The 20523-nt window shown below is 55.8% G+C and overlaps 1 protein-coding gene and 1 non-coding gene across 3 annotated transcripts; one reads left to right on the top strand and one right to left on the bottom strand.

The window, feature by feature from the left end:
* Positions 1-14136: 14136 nt before the first annotated feature.
* Positions 14137-18384, bottom strand: DOK2 (docking protein 2). 2 transcript variants are annotated; one of them, XM_075555730.1, is made up of 6 exons: positions 18322-18384; positions 17104-17385; positions 16791-16893; positions 15811-15995; positions 14398-14790; positions 14137-14364 (listed from the first exon to the last, which is right to left on the bottom strand). In XM_075555730.1, exons 1-6 carry the CDS (start codon positions 18382-18384, stop codon positions 14137-14139), a joined length of 1254 nt encoding a protein of 417 aa, XP_075411845.1. The 2 variants fall into 2 exon arrangements, with proteins under 2 accessions (XP_075411845.1, XP_075411846.1); XM_075555731.1 differs by lacking the exon at positions 17104-17385.
* LOC142455896 (small nucleolar RNA SNORA48) lies at positions 15036-15178 on the top strand. Its single transcript, XR_012786006.1, has one exon. It is a non-coding gene; the product is annotated as a small nucleolar RNA SNORA48 (small nucleolar RNA).
* Positions 18385-20523: the final 2139 nt, after the last annotated feature.

Below are 20523 nucleotides of genomic sequence, written 5' to 3'. Positions count from 1 at the left end.
GGTGGGACTTGATCTCACCTACTTTGGATGTGTTATCAGGAGGGACCAGTCTCTGGAAGAGGACATCCAACAACATAGATGGACACAATGGATGCAACAAGGGCTCCAACGTAAGAACAATTGGGAGCAGGCCCAAGGACCAGGCAGTGTTTCCTTCTGTGGGTACGCAGTCAGAGCCAACTCGAGGGTCCCCTAGAACAACTACAAATTAAGGTCCTGCTCCTGCATCACCAGCCCTGGTGGCACAGGGGCTAAGCACTTGCTTGCTTAGATCAACAATTCAAATCATCCAGCCACTCTATGAGAGAAGGAAGTATCCATCCACTCTCACAAAGACTGACTCCCCCTAGAAACCCTACAGGGCAATTCTGCTCTGCTCCTCAAAGTCTGTGAGGAGAGTCAATGCAATAGGCGTGAGCTTGGGTTTGGGTTTGGGGTTCCCACATCATCACTGTAGGGGTGCCTCAGGCTAAGTCGGATCCCTTCTTCTGAGCCCCCACAGTGCTGGGTCTGTAGACCCCTGAGGTCTTAACACCCCACTTTTTGACAGTCATCCTGTCTCCCCACTTGACTGAGAGCTCCTTGAGGCCGGGCTTTGTCATGTTCTTCTCTTTTCCTTGACCTAGCCCAGGGCCTGACCCAGAAAAACACCCTCAGTCATTGAATAAGAGAATGAGAAAGCAAGAGAGGGAAAGAGGGAAGGAGGAAAGACGGGCCAGATACTTTCTGAAACACGCACACCCTTGCCTACTTCCCTTATGCCCGCTCGGCCTCATTCATCCTCCCTTCTCCACACCCACCAGCCCAAATCTTGACTTCCTGCTGCCTAATAATCCCTGATCCTGCACGCAACTGCAGTGCCCCCTGCAGATCTTGGTGTGGAAAACGAGAGAAATTGCCCAGATTAGAGCTGGGTAATGAGCCGTGCGCCCGTGAGCGAACTCCCTATTTCTCACTAATCTTGACTTGCCAGCTCCTCCTTCCCCCTGCTGTCAGCCAAAGGGACATTTCTGCTGGTGGCCTACAAGGGGGCTGGCTCCCTAAAGTTCCATCACCGTGGACCCAAGAGCTTTCTGTCTGAGAGAAGGGCTAGCTTCTTCGCCCTCTGCAGAGAACAAGCCCAGAAAAAGGCTGAGGGGATAGAGGTACCAGGACACAGAAATAAAGGGTACCCTCGCTCTCAGCACGGCAGGCAAGTGCCCTTGTATGACCCAGGGACTGAGGGGTTGCTTGTCTCACCCTAATCCCAGCTTGGAGGGGTGGAGAGCCCAGCCCTCCCCTCGGGCGCTAAGCCTCCTCCCTCAGCCGCATTCTCTACCCTCTCCTTGGCTGCATTGTATGCATGGTGCTTGCTGCCATCTGACTACCCACATATCGTATTGGCTGGGGGTTTTGTTTTTGTTTTCCATTGTTTTAAAGAATGCAAACTCCATAAGGGAAAGCTGCTGTGTCTCTTTTGTTCTGTCTGGGTCCCTAGGATAAAGAAAGCTCTGAGTTCTTCCTACGTGCTTGGTCAATATTTGTCTAAGGAATGACAAGCTATGTCTCCCATCCTGACCCCTCTACACACACACACACACACACACACACACACAGATACCTTTTACCCAGTTCAGATTTCTGGCAGTCATCTATTTCCTCTTAAAATGATCAAAATTGAGGTGTTGGCTGATAATAAGCTTAAGGCATGATCCCTTTATAGAAGCATTTGCATTTTATAAGAGAAGCTTTCAGAAATCAAACCATCTTTCACCAGTTAATGGAGTGATGCATGATGGTTAAGTGACAGGTGGGGTAATACTTTGGGTCCCCTCCCCATGCTCAGAGTGCCTCAAATCACCTCCAAGCATTAGAATGTGCCAGGTCCTCCCCGAGAAATGACACTGCCGCTAGCCTGGTCCCGCAAAGACCCAGCTCACCCTTGTTCCCTAGTTCCCAGGACAGCTGTCTCATGTGTCCACCCCACTCCCCAGCTTGGCCCCAGTGAGGACTCATGTCATCCCTGTCCAAAAAGTGAAGCCAGCCTAGTGATCTGGAGCCACAGCTACAGGGAGGCAGGGTTTTCTAGAGCAGTGGTCTCAGGCCTGGCCCTGTCCTCAGCGCCCAGAGACACGCTCCCCCAGTAGGCCAGGAGCCAGGTGCTCAGGTGAGCTGGCTGTTGGCATTCTGAGCATCAGGCTTCATGGTAGAGGTCAGCATGATCATGGGGAGCAGAGAAAGGAGACTCCACCAAGGGGCAGATCCTTGCTGTACATGCAAGAGCACAGATTTGGGCCCAGAATGGAAAGGTCCCTGTGTCTTGGGCTTAGGGGCACCATCTCCTACCCTCCAAAGCCTCATCTGGTCTGATCTGGCCCTGAGATTGGGCCATTTTCAGAGTCAATCAAGTCTTAGAGAACCCTTAAAAACAGGGAAGCCTTCAGATTGTCCCTCCACTTTGGAAGAAAGCATTCCATGTTTGAGTGGTCTCTGAGCTTTCCCATCGGGATGTTGTAGCCTCTGCTAAGCTGCTCCTGTTCCCCCAGATGAAGGCCCTCTGAATGGGGGGTAGGGGGGACCTCTGGGTCCAGACCTCCTGGAGAGGGAACTCAGGCTCTAGCAGGCTTGTTCCTCCTGCAACCCCAACTTCTGGGATCAAGAGGAAACCCTGAAAACCTAAGAGTGCCCAGAGGTGGCTGGAATGGCAAGCCTCATCACGTTCGGCATGGGACAGCTCCTCCCTGGTACCACGAGAGGCACACTGGCTCCACGCGGTCCCACTGTCAGCCCCACCTGCTCCGTGCTCTCAGAGGCACGCCTTGATCTGCCAGTTCCTGTGGCAGTCCTACTGGTCCTAGCTGGAGCAGGCTCAGCAGAGCGCTGCTGGGCCCCCAGCCAGGGCTGCTTTCCTCTGTGGGGGTGGGGTAGTGCACAGCAGACCCCAGGGAGCCCATGCGCTCCCAGCCAGATGGTCTCCATTGATCGGCTGGATAGGTTGCCAACTGGTCAGTTCTCCATCATAATGACTTCCTCCAGTCCACAGCCCCCTCGGGCCATCCATCATCTATCTACTTGGCTGGCTCAGCAAGAAGGGGCAGCCTCTTACAGCCGCTGGGGCCGCAACCACAGTACCCTCCTCCGCCCAGGGCCCTTTACAGTGGTCTGGATGTTGGCGCCTCCTGCCCAGTGGTGTGGACTGGCAAGCCCCACAGAGAGCCAGGGACAGGCTGATTTAAGAGTTCTTTATTTTTCCTTCAGAGGAGTCCCAGTGACACAATGGTTGACGCACTCAGTTGCCAACGAAAATGCCAGCAACTCAAACCTTCCAGAAGGACCACAGAAGAAAGGCGTGGCGGTGTGCTTCTGTACAGATGACAACCTTGGCACGGTCCGGGCAGTGCTGCCCTCTCCTCTAAGGTCGCTATGAGTTCTCAACGGACTCAAGCACAGTGGCTCGGGTGGAGGTGTTTATGCCCTGCAGCTTGATCAGCCCATCTTATGTCTTCTCCTCCCTGTTTTCCATCTAATGCCAACCATTCATGGCCTCAGGGAAGGTTCCATGACCCCCTGAGAAGACTTAGGCATCATCGTTGGCCATAGAAGGCTCTGGAAGATGAACTGTGCCTTCCAACTGAATAGAGGCACACCATTACCCTTTCCACTTGCCTTCCCACGATCTTCATTAAGCCGCTCCACAACTCTATGAGGTGGGCAGTGTTACTAACCCCATTTTACAGAGGTGGAAACTGAGGCTCAGAAAAGCAGAGTAATCTACACCGAGAAGCACAGTTGTCAAGGGCAGCCGGAACCAGTTCTTTGCCTGCTCTACCCTGCGGCATTTTGAACATCTCCAAGTCCCACTTAATCTCCTGTAGGGTGGTGCCTAAATTGCAATCAGCACATGGGCAGGCAGGCTGCCTCGTGTCCCCTACACCACACAGAGCATAGTAGTGTGCTGGAAAGGGGTTGGCCAAGTCCCCACGGCTCCTTAGGAGTCTGTGACTCACTGAACAATTCACCAACTTTCTTCGAAGCAGGGCTTCCAGTCAGCTCAGCCCAATTCAATACTGACAAAGCAATACTGGAACAGATGCCAATTTTTCAAAAAGGTGTATGTACCAGAAAGTGAAGCAGAATAGAAAAAAAATCCTGTTTCGTTAGCCCTGCTAGAAATCTAATCCTCTGGGAAACGAAGGGCAGTGTGCCTGTTACATAGCAACCAAGCCTCTTGGCCTGCTGAGTAGAACCCACTGGTGCCCAACTCAAAGAAAGCACCAACTGCACTGCTTTGGATGGATGCGGTGCTCCACAGCCTGGCCGTAATCCAATGTCCCCATGAGGCTCCCGAGAAGGTTCACGTGACCTCTTCTCAGTTCTCAGCCCCTCATTCTGCCTGCTCCGGTGAATTCCGGACTACCCAAATGCTTAAAATTCATGTCGGTCCAGCGTTGCTGTGTCCATCGTGGCTGAGCCAGTCCAAAGCACTTTGCGGCCCCGCTCTGAACTTTTGTTTTCTCATCTGTAAAACACACCGACCGCCCAGGTGGCAGAGAGTCCACATGAACATGGGGCTCTGGAGCCTCCAAAGCACATGCCTTTGAGAGGAGTCCTGGTCTCCACCCCTCAGCCAATGCCCCGGCCCTGAGTCTTTGGGATGGGGTGATCTACTGTGACTAAGCAGCCACTACAGCCAGTGGTGACTGCCACAGGCAGAAGCTACTGCCTGTGCTGGATGGTCTGCCACCAGTCGTGGTGTGATGAAGAATCCCCTTGTTTCCCAGGGTCTGGAATTGGCCATGAATCCTTTGGACACCAGGATGGCCTCGTGCTGATGGTCTTCATCCAGATGGTGTGGCTTAGTCCTGTCTTTGCCCTCGGTAAGACTTGATACAGTGGTCTCTTCTTAAGAAAGCAAGAAAGCTACTGCCTCCCTCTCTTCTAAGAGAAACAGGTCCTTGTGTGGATAATTCCTTTTGTGAACGGAGCCAAGAGGAGCCAAGCCAACGGCTGGCAGGGGAAGCCAGGAAGAAAACAGCAGGAACAGGAAAGGGCTCAGGGCCTGGGTAGTGTGGGCTTGGAGAGCAGAGCTCTCTGGTACCTAAAGGAAGGGGAGCACAGCTAGGGCACCAGGGGAAGGAGAGAGAGGTGGACCAAGAGACTGCTCTAAGACCTGCTTCCAGAGAAAAAAGGAGCAGCCATCCCATGGTACCTGACTAATGAAGGGCCCCAGCCCATGAAAAGCGGCTCTTGGATATTTGTGGATGACCCCAGGTGCTGGTTCTCTGTCTCCCAGCACTGCCTGGTGGTTCTCTGTCTCCCACCACCTCCACGGAGACCACTAGGCCTACATCTCCTGCTTCATCCAGCAACTGCCACGTCTGTCCCAGAGATTTCTATATCCACTGGGCACCGCGAACTCCCACAGAGCTTAAGGCACTGGGCCTTGGCTCTGCTGACAGGTATCAGCATCTTGTAGCAAAGTGAACAAACTCTTCCTTTTCCATTTTTGTCTCAACCTCCACTAGAGGAACTTTTAAACGTTCAACCATTACCCAATGTCTTAAGGGTTCCAAGGGAAAGAGCTCTCCATCTTCATAGACACTGAGAAACGTGCCCTGGTAGTAAATGTCCAGACACAGCTTCACGGTGATCTATGTGATTGGCACCTCCTGGCCTCCAGTGCACAGACTGCGCAGTCGTACCAGATGCCTGTGATGGCAAACACTCGGTGTCAACATGGCTGGGTTATGATTCTCAGTAACTTCACAGACATTGGACTGGCTGCTCTTCCATGATGTCTTATGATGTCATCATCCCAGAGCCTCCTTGTCTGTAAGTGGGAGCAGGTATCTGGGGCCAGAGCAGGTCACTGCTCCCTGAGTTGACGTTGCTGGCCGAGGAAAGCTGCCCCTGGTAAGGTCAAGGGTAACATGGACAGAGGGGCCAGTGGAGGAGAATGGGGAAAGAAGAGGACCTGCCCCATTTCCCTCAGTGTGGATCAGGGCAGTAACCGCTGGAAAACACGCAGCTTTGGTCCAAGCTGCCCTTCATTACCCAGAGCATCTCGTTCATCCCCCTGGACATTCGCTCAGGAACCTAGAGCGGTGACACTTGAGATGGGAAGACCCCCTCACTCAGAGACAGTGACCTAATATGCTTTTCCTTGTCCCTCCCCTGCCCACAGAGAAAACAAACATGCACTCCTGGTGCACGTCAGAAGTCCCAACACCGCCATCCTTGCTCCTTTGTGCGGGGCACAACCAGAACTAAATTCTAAGAAGATGTCACTACATCTGAAAGGGGTAAAACAATTCATTTGGCCTCAGTTTCCTGAAGCCTGAAATAAAAGGAATTGGACTAGATTGTCTCTTGACAATCCCCTCTAGCTCGGAGGTTCCCCTCCTTGAAGAAGTGGTAAGGATTTCTAAGGAGCCCAGAGGATGCTGAACTGGAAGGAGTGGGCCGAACATGCGAACAATGTCCATTTGACATTCTTCCCAGGGCCAGGCCTGCTTGGGAGCATGCGCCATGCTGATGCTCAGCTTCACGTGACCACACAGCATCTGAAGGACACAGCTGTCGGGGCCACGTCACAAAACTTGCTACACAGAGAGGTGAGGCAAGGTGAAGACTCCCTATTAGTGTTCAGGCTTTTCTTTCACCAAGAATCCTTTTGTCTGAACAAAATCTTCCAAGGAATGTCTTCCCACAAAGCAGACAAGGGAAGTACCTCTAGCTGCTGCTGGGCTAGGTGGGAATGCCTCCCCACAGCTCACAGCCTAGCGAGGGAGGCCCGGCATTCAGCACATGCAGCAAACGCAGCCTTACAGAGGGATGTGTGGTATGAGGCTGCTGGGAAGTGCCTGCTGTCGATTGGTCTACTGGGGAAGTCTTTGTGGAAGTGACATTAGTGCCTCCTTCGAGAAGCTAAAAGAAAGAGGAGGTATCAGGCTAAGTGGAGAGAAGGGCTCTGTGCGCACAAGAACAGACTGTACAGTGACAGCGAGGTGAGGAAGGGCTTGGCCTCTTCCAGGAAGTGGGAGGAAGCCAGTGTCGCAGCAGCATTGGCGACTGGAGGGCTGAAGAGGAATGAGGCTGAGAGCTGAGCAGCGACACCCACACAGGACCTGTCCTGGCTTGTGCCCGCTGCCCACAGGCTGGTCTCCCCTTTATCCAGCATCAGGGGGCTGGGGGTGGCCAGCCCCCACCCCAGTCAGCTACCATGTGCCCTGAGAGAACCCAGGACTTGATTTCTGTGGGTGCTGTCAAAATCTCTCACACAAGGTTGAGCCCACTCCTGCTTAGGACAAAGAATGTAATCCCAGATGCTCAGAGCCAAGAGGCTCCTGAGAATGTCTCAGGAGGGCTGACACCCTTAGCAAACAGAGCTGCCAGACACCCAGTTAAATGTGAATTTCAAAACAAGCAGTATGCACCCTACTTATACTGAGCCCATTTGGAAACCCAAAATGGGCCGTTCTACTTGGTCCTACAGGGTTGCTATGCGTCAGAATTGACTAAATGGCAGTTGTTTGGTTTAGGGTTTAGGGTATAGTAAAAAAAACACACAATTATTTGCTGTGTATTTTGAAACTTCAGTCTAACCAAGAGCCCTATACTTCTGTCTGCCGACCCTACTCCCTACACTAATAACTTGGCACCCGTCCTAAGGATGCCCTTTAAATGTTTGTTCAACACTAATTCAGAGCAAAATGCCCAATCCATTGTTTGAGATATGGGAGGAGCGCGCCCCCTGGTGGCCACCCTCAGTCCATCCATCAGAGAGGTGAGAAATTTCGCTCCGGCCCCAAACTTGCATCTCCCATTCAATGGACTGCACTGTTGCTCCCTGTGCTTGGCGATCTCACTCCTTTACCCCCACCCCATCCCACCCCAAGTGGCATATAAAAATCATCACCGTAACCCTTCTATCCACAAACAGGGCTCTCAAAGGAGGGCCACTAAGAAGCAGAATGCTCCCATTTGGTGACATGTCCAATGCTAGTTTGGGGTCCCTTCAAGACAGTGTGACCCAGGTGGGCATTCCTCGCTCATTCTGTCCTGAGGGCAGCAGGCTCAGAGTCTGTCCTGGCCACCTGGCTCACCTCCCTAGACCGTGGTTCCACACTGGCTAGCCCAAGTTCTGCCTGTGCTCTGCCACGGCCCTCGGCTAAGACCAAAACCTGTGTCTCTGGCAACCCCATGGTCCCTTCAGCCTCTTGCCTCACCTTCAGCCCCTCCTCCTGCTGGGCGCTTCTTTACTCCTGGGCCAGGTCCTCGGGTGGCACGCCTGCTCCAGGGTTAGCATTGTAAAGCAGAGGGAAGGGTAGACCCAACCAGCTAAAGATGAGCCTTGGAACATCAGTTCCTGGACAAGGAGTCAGTCGTCCCCCCCACCCCCCCACCCCGACGCCACAGATCACAGTGCCTTGCTGGAGCGTACCCGTGTTCCCAATGAGGAGGGTGGACTTTGTGTCTCTGTCCAGGAAGACATAGCTGTGAGGGCCTGTCCTGCGCTGCTAGGTGTAGTGCTGGGGCAGGGGGAGGACATGAACAGGGCAGGAATGAATCCTGAGGGCCTTGACAGTCCAGTGGGAGAAAGGACAAACCTCCCGCAGAATATCCTGGCTCCTTTCTGCCCACTCCCTCCCCAGCTTTCTCCTCCTGGACCTTGTATTGATCCTCCAGCCCCTCTTGCTGTCTGCAGGGCAAGGACCCCTGGGGCTTGCAGAGAGCACACTATTGGCCAGGCCTGCTGGACCGCTGACACTCCGGCCAAGCCAGGAGCCTGCCCACCCAGGCCCCAGCTCTTCAGCCCCCAGGTCTTGAGCAGAGCAGCAGTTCAGGTAAAATAAGGAAGTCTCCCCTGTGGCTCCCTGTGCCCCAGCCACAGGCTGTGGGTGCTGTGAGCAGTCTCCTTTCCAAGCGCCCTCATTTCTGGGCAGAACAGGGGGCTGCTGCTGAGTGGCTCCAGCTGGGGGGTCATCATCCAGCCCTGAAAGCCGCAGGCGCTTTCTCTTACAGACTCCTGGAATCTGCTTCCCCTTTTCTCTCTTCCTAGCGGAAACCCACCTCTCCTCCCCTGCCAAGCCCTTCCATCCCACAAAGCCCAGGTTCGACCCCCCAGAGGCTTCCTCTTCCTCCTCCTCCTCCTCCTCCTCCTCCTCCTCACAGGGAGGAGGAAATGGATCCCGGGATCCTGCATGGTAACAAACCCTTCTTAGGCCCAGCGTTAAGCGGGGGGGTTTGGTGTGCAGGCACTCCTTTCATCTTTACCGCAAGCCTGTTATCGTGGCTACCTCCATTTGACACGTATGGGCACAGACGCGCAGGGAGGGGGTCAAAAGATGGGTGGCGAGCAGGGGGCAGAGCTAGGATTTGAACCCAGGTAGTCAAACCACGCAGAGGGCCTTGGCAGTTCCCTGGGTAGAGCTAGGTTCCTCTGGCTGTGGTCCCCCTCTGGCACACCTCTCCCCCCACCCCCCACCCCCCGCAGCTCTGCACCTGCACCCCTCTCTGACCTGACACTTGGAAGCACAAAGCTGGCTCTGCCCCACCCCCACCCCCAACCCAGTCTAGGGCAATTCTGAGACACCAGTTGCTCCGCAGATCCCTCTGAGCTCTGTGCCCCCCACCCACCAGCAGCCACCTTTGGCCCAGGGAGCCCAGAACTTGTCAGAGCTGGGAAGGAGGCACAGAGGAGTGTAGCAGAGCAGGTTGGAGGCCGGAGATTAATGGGCTCTGCCAGGGCAGCATCAGGTCTGCCCTGGAAAAGAGGGTAGCAGCCTGGCTTCCCAGGAGGCCAGCCCTGATCCTCACAAAATCAGATGCCCCCTCCTAGAACCACCCCAACAACAACAGCAACACACACACCCCACCCTACCCCCCCCCCTAATCCTCTAGTCCCTCCTCCTAGCTAGCTGACCTCCGCCTTCGCTCTCCTCCAGCCCCACCCTGCCTGAGGTCTCCAGCTACACCGACTGGTTTTATAAACAGCCCTTGCAGGAGGTGGGCACACCTTGGCTAATTGAATCAGCGCCCATGAGGCGGGTGGCTGGTCAGCATCACGGCTGAGAAGTGGTGGCAGCAACAGCTCCAGTGCAGTCACACCTCATCACGGGGAAGCCTGAGCGAGCGGAGACGCCCTTTTCTACTCCGCAGCCCCTGGGTGGGAGGGAACTCACGGCCACTCTCCTGTGAGCAGGCTTAGGAGGTGGAACCAGGCTAGCACTCTCACAGGCCCACGAGCACACACAAACCACACACATACGCTCTGAGAAAAGAAAGCACTGGGAGAAACGAGAGAGAGAGAGAGAGAGAGAGAGAGAGAGAGAGAGAGAGAGAGAGAGAGAGAGAGAGAGAGAGAGAGAGAGAGAGAGAGAGAAAGAGAGAAAGAAAACAGGAAGAATGCTATTGGGCTGTGCTGCTGTGCTTGCACATGGAACATGGGCAGTTCTGTGCGCCCAGGAGCTAGGTGTGCTCACAGCTTTAAGCTGGGCCCAACTTAGGACACTGCTCTTGCCTGCCCTGATGTCACCTCTGCATGATCATTGGAAAACGTAGGCAAAGTTTAGGCATCCTGATCACCGCAAAGCTTCTCGTGGTATCTACCACTGCCAGGCAGCAGGCCCTACAACTGAGTGACCCTCTCCTGCTAGACCCCTAGAACCCTGCCTCTCATGTCTGTGCTGAAGGGGTGCCCCTGTTGACCCTTGATTTTACCTTGTCCTCTCTCCTTCAAGACTGGTCTGCTTCCTTTGCCCCTGACAGCCTGGGTTGTGTTTATGTGTTTATGTGCAAGGAGGTGGGTCCCCTAACACGAAGGCCTTCCTTAATTCATCCGGCAAACATCTCCAGAACGCCCTCTCTGGCAGTGGGCTCTGGCCGGGTGGTGGGTGGGGTAGAGGGGCCTGTGTGACCTTAGCAGTGCCTGGCCCTCCCTCAGGAGATGCTGGGGCAGGAGATGCACTGGGAAAATCAGGGGATGCTGCAGGTGTAGGAGATGCACTGGGGGATGAGGGGGAGATGCTGGTGCAGAAGTAGCACTGGCAGAATTGGGGGAGATGCAGGTGCAGGAGATGGGGGGATGGGTAGGTGATGATAACGGAGCTGGGCTGGCTGTGACTGTGCTGACCGAGTCCGCTCAGAGTGACACACCCAGGGGGCCACATCTTCAGAGGGAAGCAGTAGCACATGGTCAGTTTCCTCAACTACTGTCCCAAGGACTTTCATTACCCCTCCCAGCTTCCCCAAATGCTCTACTTCCCCTGCCAGCCCCGTAGCCCTACCCCCACCTTTCTCGGGGGCCCAGTCTACAACTTCCCCTTGCAAAGCAGAGGCAGCCCCAGAGGGCAGGAGCCCATGGTCCTGGATCTTGAGGGTGACAAGATGGGCCAGTTTCAAGGAAGGACCCCAGGCCCCTTCACACCATGTCTCCAGACGGCACTCTCTACTAGTCTGAAAAGACGAACTCTAAAATGCAGGTTCAAAGTATCCTCCCTCCCACAGAGGTAAATGTTTAAGTTCCTTCAGGGCCAGGCCCCCAAGCGTGGCCACCGCTAAGCCCCCAGTGGTCTTTTCCACGGGTTAACACTGCCCCCTGCTGGGAGGATCCGGGATGTCCAGCTTAAACGCTGCCTCCTGGAAATTGGCCTACCTGCCCCAAATCCTCGGAGGCATAAACGCCTCCGGTCTCCAGTGAATTCTGAGGCTGGTCGAAGCTGGTGCCAGTAGGGACAGCCCTTCAGTACAAACACAAGAGGCTGGACTCCAGGTGGGCCTCCCAGCCCTGAGCCCACTCACTCACCTGCCTTGAATGTCCACAGTGAAGAGCACAGCCGGGAGAGATCAGACTTAAGGCAAATAGGTCAACTTCCATCCATCCATCCATCCAGCCAGCCAGCCATCCATCCATCCAGCCAGCCAGCCAGCCAGCCAGCCAGCCAGCTGTATCTCATTTGCCTCCTCTCCTCAGAGCCCCTGTCTAGTTACAGACCACCTCTCCCGGCCACCTTGTCCTCGAAGGCCGAGACTCTGTGCCCACATCTAACACAGCTCCCACACCTGCAGGTGTTCACTATCACGCACTGGGAACCCACTGCCTTTTCTGCACGCTTCCCTCACTCACCCTCCTGGAGCCTTGGTGGCTTAGTGCCTCTGCGTTAGGCTACAGTACACAAGGTCAGCAGTTTGAAACCGCCAGCCACCCCACAGTAGACAGACAGGGCTTTCTACTCCCGAAAAGAGTTACAGCCTCAGAAACTCACAGGGGCAGTTCCACCTGTCCTGTAGGTTTACTAGCGGTCAGCATCAACTCGGGGGCAGTGAAAGAGATTAAGCCAGATGCATCCTACCTCCAGTCCATCTCCCACGGAGCTGTTAGGGTCAACACCCTAAAGCTCCACTCCTTCTGTGGGGCTCAAGAGCCTAACGTTCTCCTTCCTTTCAAAAAAAACTCCACACGACTCTCTCTCTCACTCACTCACTCACACACTCACTCACTCTCACTCACTCACTCTCTCACTCACTCATTCTCTCACTCACTCACTCACAAAGAAAAAAAAACTCCACACGAGGCTGTCAAGTCAATCCAGGCTCATGGTGAAGGTAAAAGACAGCGTAGACCTACCCCCCCCGCCCCATCCCCCACAGGATTTCCTCATCTTCCTCCTGTGGAGAAGCTGGTGGCTTCAAACCACCGCCCTTTGGGTTGGGAGTCCAGCACTTACCCAACCTGCTGCTGCCCGCTTAACCAGGCGCCCTCCTTCCGTTCAAATGAGGTACAAACTCTGAGTGACCTGAGTCACCCTGCCCACGCTGTCACTCTGAACGTGGAACGCTTTCAGAGACGCAAACCGCCCACCATCCTCTTAGCTGTTTTCTCTATCCCTCCCTCCCAGGATGACCCCTTCCACCCAATTCCTCCTCAGGTGCCTTCCCACATTGAAAGTCTCCCTGAACGTGCCACCTTGTTCTAAACTCAGGACAGTTTCACCTCTTCTGGAGCTTAGGACGAGATCCTCCTCTGCTCATCCCGTCTGGGGTGCGAGCAGTTGGGCCCCACGGGGGCCTCTGGGGGATCACAGAGGCAGAGGGGCTCTCACCCCCACTGGCAGACACATATGGGGTGGGGCCAGTCTCTGGGAAAGGAAGGGATTTGCCCAGGGCCACAAGCTGGTCAGCAAGTGGAGAGATCCTTTGTCCTGTGTCTCCTACGTGCAGAGCAGTGGGGCTGAGGGGTTGATCTTTGACCACTAACTGAAAGGTGGGTGGGTGGTGGAACCCCGCCATCCATTCTGTGAAACGAAGGCGCGGTGATTCTATCCCACGAAGATTGCCGCTAGGGAACTCCACGGGGCCATGCTAGTCTCACTCGGCATCACTGTGAGTCAGCAGCAGTTTGGCCCACAGTAAGGCCTAGTCCACAAGAAGCCCAATAATCACCAACTCTCCTCCGGCCCAGCTTTGATGCCACCCCTCTGCCTCCCCATCATGTTTCTGGTGTGGGTCCCAATGCCAGCAAGGGATCAGAGACACCTGGGCACCTTTCCCATGGTGCCCTGGCTTCCAAGACCTCTGACCCTGCAGCAGGCCTAGCGGTGAGGAGGTACTTGGCAGGGGCCACCTGGCACACACTTCCCCTCCCTCCCTTCTCCTTCCCTCCCCCACAAGGCTGCCACAGTGCCACCCCCACCTCCACAGCCCTCACGCCACACAGAAATGTGTCAGAGATGTTTAATGCCACAGAGAAGTCTGAGCCCCACGGAAAGAGGTATCCATCTTCCAAGGCTGCGCCCTGCACCCTCTTATCCTCTGCTCCCAATGTCCCAGGCTCTGCTCAGACTGGGACCAGAAGTGGGAGGAAGGCGGGTCTCCCCAGGGTGCCCCTCTTGTCCCCACCACCCCCCGTGGGCACTAAGAAGGACAAGTCACCAAACCAAAGGAAAGAGGGCCAAGCCATCAGGAACACATGAGGGGCAGGAGGATCTCCTGTGGGTGCAGTGACCAAAAGGAGTCACCAGCAGCAGAAGCTACAGGGGGAGGTCTGCCTGACATGCCCACAAACGCCCCGCGCCCTGCTCCTCACAGCCTCTCACTCCCCCATCCCAGCATCCCACAGCTGCTCTGATGTGGACTGCACCTCCTCCATCTCCCCCGTCACTTTGGCCCTTTCTTGAGTATGAGGTTGTCATACTCAGTCACCTGAGGCCAGTCCGAGGCAGAGCGGTCCTGCCCTGCTGGAAAGACATGCTGGAGGCTGCCAAGGTCCCTGTCCACTTGCGCCTGCCTCCTCCATGCCTCACCCTGAGGTTCCTGGGGGCTGTCATACAGGGAGAGGACGGCCACTCCCTCAGGCTCATCGTATATGTGGTCGGGGCGGGGGGCCTGGTGCTCCTGGATGCTGTCGGGGCGGGGGGCCTGGTGCTCCTGGATGCTGTCATACAGAGGGTCAGCCAGGAGCTGGGGAGGGACCCCCAGGATGCCCCTGAAGCTCTTTCCCAAGGCCCGGGCCACAGCATCGAAGGGCACTGCGTATTCCCCCTCGGCACCCCGAGACCGTGGCGTGGGCACTACTGTGGTGGGCGATGGCTGCGGCAGTGAGTCATGGGGCCGGGAGTAGGGGCTCTCCAGCTGGAATAGCCCACTGGGGATGGTGACTGCCTGGGTTTGGGGCCCTGGAGGGGCTGCGTTCTTCTGGGCAGAGATGGCCTCCTCCAGAACCAAGAAGATCTCGTTGCCTTGCTGGGTTTCAAACTCAAAGTTGCCCTCTCCAGACAGGCAGCGGCGGCCTGCTTCAAAGGTAAAGGTCACCTGGGCAGAGGGGAGAGGGAGGCTATGGGTCAGGCGGCTGGAACCCACCTCCAACCATGAGCTCCTGCCTCCAGCAGCTCCCCGCTCCCAAGAGCTGTTCTTCCCACGCCCTTTCCGCCTCTCTCCACCTTCCCTGGCTTGCTGTCGGGGAAAGGGCAAGGCCCAGGGGTTCCACTGAGGGGGAATGCTCTTGAACCTTCTCTCTTTGGGAAGCCAAGGTATTGTTGGACAAAAGAAAATTTTCCTACCCTTGGCTATGGGCAAGAGACACCTGATTGGTGGTGGTGCTCTTATATCAGTCAAGGGCAGAGTAGACTGACAGCCCTTTGTTCATCCTAGCTTGATGCCTAAATCGTGGCCAGAGCTGTTTCATGCCTAGGACACATTAAAAAAAAAGAAGAAAATTTTCCTCTCTGATACTGGCTGTGGTTTTCAGCATGGCTGGCAGTTCAAAACCACCAGCAGCAGCAGCTCTGTGGGAGAAAGACTGGGCTTTCTACCCCCATAAAGTTACCGTCTCAGAATCCCACTGGGCTCCAGGGGTATAGGGGTGGGGGCGGGTCTCTGTGCCTCAGCATCGACTGAATGGCAGTGAGTGGCAAGAGGGCTCTTTGCTGCCAAGGTCACTCCTGCTCTAGCTGTCTGAGCCCATGGGTAGGGGGCAGGTAAGGGCTCCCCCAGGTATCCCCCACACCTTCTGGAGCTCACAGACTAGTGTTTAACCAGTGCACCACCGAGACTCCCCAAGTCCTTGCAAAACCTGCAGCCAGTGGAGTCGGTCTCTCAGGACAGGGTAAGATTGTCCCTGTGGGTTTTCCAGACTGGAGCTCTTCAGAGGGACCGAAAGCCTCGTCTTTCTCCTGCTGATTCCTCTCTCCTTCTCCCCTACCTGCACTCTCTTCCTTTCTCTTTTGCTCTCTCTTTCTCTCTCGCTCTTGCTCTCCCTCTCTCCCCCTCTCTCTGCCCTCACCACCTCTCCAGTTTTCTTTCCTCCTGCTCCACAAGGAGCTCCCTTCACACCTTGTCTCGCCCATAGCGCCGCAGAAACCTGTAGGGCCAGCTGTAGAGTAGGGTGCCTGCCTCCGGGCCGCCCCACAGCTCCAGGGCACTCTCCCCAACCCGGAGCGTATGAGGCCCCCAGAGCTGACACCTCTCACTGGCTTCAGTGGGCCTGATGGTCACAGCAAACCTCTTCTGGGCCACCACTGTGGAGCAGAGGGGAGAGAAACAGGCGGTTAGTGGGCAACAGCTGGCCTGCCCCGGCTCTGCCCATTCTGCAGGAGCTGGCCAGAATGTCCCTCGACAGCACGGGATGCATGTACCCATACGCCTCCAGCCTCGACCTTGTAGGCTGAGCTGCTCCCTGCAAGGGCATGCTCCCCCCAACTCAGGTGCCTACACCCCTATGAGGCATCATGACCTAGCCACATCCACCTCAGCCTGGTGCCCACATCCTTCCTGCCCGTGTTGCCGGGGCCACAAGGCCTATACCCTTCACCCATTCAAGTGCCTCTCACCCTGCTCCCCACCAGCTGCCTCCCCAGCCCTGCGGAGCCGCAGGGGAAGCCTGGTGCTGCCCTGGCAGCTGTCAGTCTGTCAGTCTATGCACCAGGCTGTGCCCTCTGTGGGGTGGGGCTTAAATGAAGCCGCTGTCCAGCAGCCCCCACGCCCACTGGGAGAGCAGAACAGCCAAGGCAGAACAGCCGAGGCAGGATGGCTCTATAAGACACCTTAAAACCGGGGTGTTCCCGAAGGGAGCGCCCCCTCACTGGAACCTCTTAGCCTTGCTGTCTGCCACCAGCAAGCCTAGGAACATGGGGGTGAGGCCAGGGTGAAAGCTGACACTCAGGCAAAGCTGGGCTCCCCACCTTGCAAGGGCCCTGGCCGGAAGCGATGGGGAGCCACTGATAAGGGGGCTGGTCAGGGCTAAAGGCAACCACAAGACAGGAAGATTCCAGGCTGCACCTCCCCTCAACCACACCCTGGGCCCTCCCCAGCACCTGAGCTCGCACTGCTGTACAATTCGTTCTCCGCCATGCGGGGTCGGCTGCTCTTCCCCAGCTGGCCCTCCAGCCCAGTCCCTGAGAGCTCCTTCTTCTGGCCCTGGGGAAGAGGCCCCGATCCCCCATGAGCATCACCAGCCCCAAACGCCAGGGTCCACCCAGCTGCTGCCCCTGTCTGCACTGCAGATCAGGCTCTCCCCCCAAGGCCCTGTCCCAGCATCCTGACCTTCCTTGCCTCTGACAGTGTCTACCCACGTGGGGTAGCTAGGCAACAGCCCCCACGCCCTTGCTGCCCCCCTAGATCACTCACCGGGAAGGCCAGCAGGCAGATGGCCTGCAGCCAGTCACCAAGCTCGGCAGTGGGGGCCGCCAGCAGCCACTGGCGCTCCTTGGTCTCCAGGAGGAAGGCACTGGTCTCCCGGGGACAGCTGGCCTCCCCACTGGCCTCGGCCACCCGAAAGCAGTCACTGAGGCGGACCACGCGCCGGGCGGCCTCTCCCCGGCGCTGCTTCTCCGGGCACTCCTGGAGCTCCAGCCGGGCCAGCGTGCAGCCGGACTCTCGGTACAGCATAGCCCGGAAACGCCGCCATTTCTGAGCCCAGGTGCGGGGCAGGGGAAGCCAGCAAGAGATGAAGAGATGGTGACCAAGGGGGAGAGGAGAGACTGGGCCAGGGGCTGGGGCAGGCACCGGGGATTGGAGGTTAGAGAAAGAGATCACAGGAGAATGATGAGGAATAACAGAGGCCGCAGGAGGGAGAAAGCCTTAGAGAAGGACCCGGGGTACCCAAGTTCTACCCAAGGGGCAGGTGAGACTGCTACAGACAGACAGCAGCCGCAAGGACGCAGACCGAGAGAAGGCCGGGCAGGCCCAACCCTGAGAGGCAGTCTCATGCCACCGTCTCAAAGTCCGACCGAGACTGCCTGCCATTCTGGTTTTGGACCAAGTCTGGTGGACAGACCCGATGAGCAGGCCTGCCTCTCCTCTGCCCCTGAACTCTGCTGCCTCATCTCCTGAGGGCTGGGCTGGGGGGAAGGGGGGAGGGGGAGGCGGATCAGCAGAGGGAGAAAGACTTCCTCATTCCAGGAGGCCAGGGAAGGAGAAGTTCCAGGGCCCCTAGAACCCCAACTCCAGCTGAAGGCCACCCAATGTCACACCACTTGGGAGCAGGGACGGAAGCACCACTGTCATCTCAAATGATGCCCACAGCTGTTCCTTCCATCCCCCTCCTAAATTGTCCCCCACCAGAAATCACCACAGGGCAAGGGAGGTGAGAAGCTGAGGCAGCGTCCCCTGCCCCCACCCGCAGGAAGGTGAACGGCCATCTGCAAAGAGCTGTAGGGGTTCCCACTTGGAAGGCAAGACTCTGCTAAGGAGTAAGCCCTTTGAGGGTGGGGGGCTGGGGGCTTTGAGATCCGGAAGATGGCAGGGTCACTGCCATCTCAGAAGGGTTTGGGGCATTCTGGGAACTACCCCCTCCTTCCCAGCAGTCCTCCAGCTGCTCGGGGGCCCAGCCCTGCTCCTTCCTACCTTGACAAAAGTCTGCTGCTGCTGCAGGTACAGACAGCCCTGCTTCACAGCCACCTCGTCCATCTTCTGACCATCGCGGTGGCCCTGCACCTCAGCTCTCCCCCTCCACGCCACCGGCCCTCTTTCTCTCGCTGCCGTGTCTTCCTCCTTCTCTCAACTTCATTTCCTCTCTGCCTACAGGGTTCTGCACTATTCTCGTCTGCCTGATGACGACAGGCCGATAGGCCCTGTGGTTTTGGTGTGTGTGTGTGTTAATGAGCTAGTTTCACACTCAAGCTTCCTGCGTGTTCAATGAGCAAGAGATCATTTCCAAAAAGTCAAATCCTAGCACCAGGGACCAGCCCCGGGGGAACAAAGCTCCAGAAGTCAAAGTAGACAGTAAACCCAATAGCAAAGGGCCTCTGGGCTGATGTTCAGCATGACCCAGCTGAAAGAGAATGGGCCGATCATCCAGTCCAATTCTCTGCTCTAAAGAAAGGCTGGGATGCTGAGGGTCAGGAAGGTCTTGGGGGCCTACTTATGCCACACTCCTACAGGGCAGGAGACGAAAACCAGGAACCAAAGCTCAGCTCAGCGGCATTGGAGCCCAGTGCAGGGTCGCTGTGCGTTGGAATCGAGTTGATGGCAGTGAGAGTGGTGGGTATGGGATCACCAGAAGTAGACGGTGGTAGAGGGAAGAGGAAGACAGCATGCTTAGGGGATACTGAACATCTATCAAGGGTGATAGGAAAGTTCGCCAATGATTGATAGTGATTTTTAAACAACAGGATGAACATACATGATGTCAGTGAACTGTATGTGTGACAATTACTGAAATGACAGGTTTTGTTACCTATCTGGTTACCACAATTAAGAAAAAAAATCCCAAAACTGAACCACACATGGGGGTGCAGCACACCAGGGCACTTGAGACAGAACACATCAACTCAGAGGACACACATACACACACACAGAGCAATCATTTCACTGTGTTAGAAGCTCTCCCTGCCCCTACATGCCAATGCACACTTACACTGCCCCCTGGGAGACCCTAGAAGCATGACACCCCAAACTGCTGAGCTCTAGAAAAGGATCTCATCCCAAAGCACATTTAAATGATTGTTTTTATACCACCTCTACAGCCTTCGTGAGCCTTAGAAAGACACTCGAGGGCCTTTTTAGGTGACATTAGTGATCTCTTATCATACGCTTCTAATGCTCGAGTTCACCGAGTTGCAGCCTTACTTTCCCTGTCATGCCATCCCGCGACTTGCCAGACACCACGGCGTTCCTCAGGGGCAGAGGAAGCCTAGCCAGAGGCTCCTCATCTTTAATTCAAAGGCTTTGCAATGCCAGATCCCTGAGAGGCATCTCAGGAAACCTGGTGGTGCTAAGAGTTAGGCATTGTACTGTTTACCACTGGGTCAGGAGTTCAAATCACCAGCTAGTCCCACGGGGAAACCAGGAAGCTGGCTGCTCCCATCAGGATAGTCTCAGAAAATCCTAAACAGGGGCCTCCTGGGTCAGAAGTGACTTGATGGGTTGGGTAGGGCTGGAAGATACATTGTTTGGAATAAATCCAAGCTCCTTGGAGAATATTTAAATGTAGAGCCGGGTGCTTCAGAGGAGCAAAGTGGAGGGAAGCATGGTGCAGAAGTGATGAGGGAAACTGAGAAACAGGGCAATACTCTTGGGGGCAACTTCACAGTGCACGCTCCTGTCACCGGGCGGATTTCTTCTGCCACAGGCCTCCAGTTGCGCTGGTCAGGAGAGCAGCCTGTGCAGGCCCTGGGCTGTACTAGAGTGTGTGGGATGTGCTGTTACCCAAGCAGCTTCCTGCGCAAGATGAGCATCCTGAGCGCTCGGGGGAAAGAGCTGTGTCGTTCCAGACTCGCTGCACTCCTGTTGCCTGGATCAGAACGAGTTGATCCACAGAAGGAGAGCGAGCTGTGGAGGGTGTTTCGGGGAGAGAGCACCTCTGAACGAGCTGAAGACCATGGATGGGAGGGGAATCTATTCTAGCTAGCCCCTGAGGAGCATCCTCTTTACCTTAGAGGTAGGTGGTTCTTTCCTTGGCACCAGCATCTTTCTTGGAGCAAAGACAGAAGAGCTTTTAGGGTCACCCTGGTGATTTTGAGCGATGTTCTTGGTTTTAAATAAATCATGTATAGTTAGTTACTGTCGGGTTGGGTTTTGATTCATGAAAATCCCAAGTGGCAACGT

This window comes from Tenrec ecaudatus, chromosome 8 (assembly GCF_050624435.1).
Source record: "Tenrec ecaudatus isolate mTenEca1 chromosome 8, mTenEca1.hap1, whole genome shotgun sequence".
NCBI classification, from domain to species: Eukaryota; Metazoa; Chordata; class Mammalia; order Afrosoricida; family Tenrecidae; genus Tenrec; species Tenrec ecaudatus.
Note: the sequence above shows the minus strand (reverse complement) of the source record. Positions and strands in the feature narration are given on the sequence as shown.

Bases quoted from the DNA above. Each gene is read 5' to 3' on its own strand.
- DOK2 (XM_075555730.1), bottom strand. From the start codon at position 18,384: ATGGACGAGGTGGCTGTGAAGCAGGGCTGTCTGTACCTGCAGCAGCAG. The intron at 15,996-16,790 runs GTGCTGGGGAGG...TCTGCTCCACAG, and splicing joins GTACAGCAGTGCGAGCTCAG to TGGTGGCCCAGAAGAGGTTT. The intron at 14,791-15,810 runs GTGTGAAGGGAG...CCCTCTGCCCAG, and splicing joins GGCGCTATGGGCGAGACAAG to GTGACCTTTACCTTTGAAGC.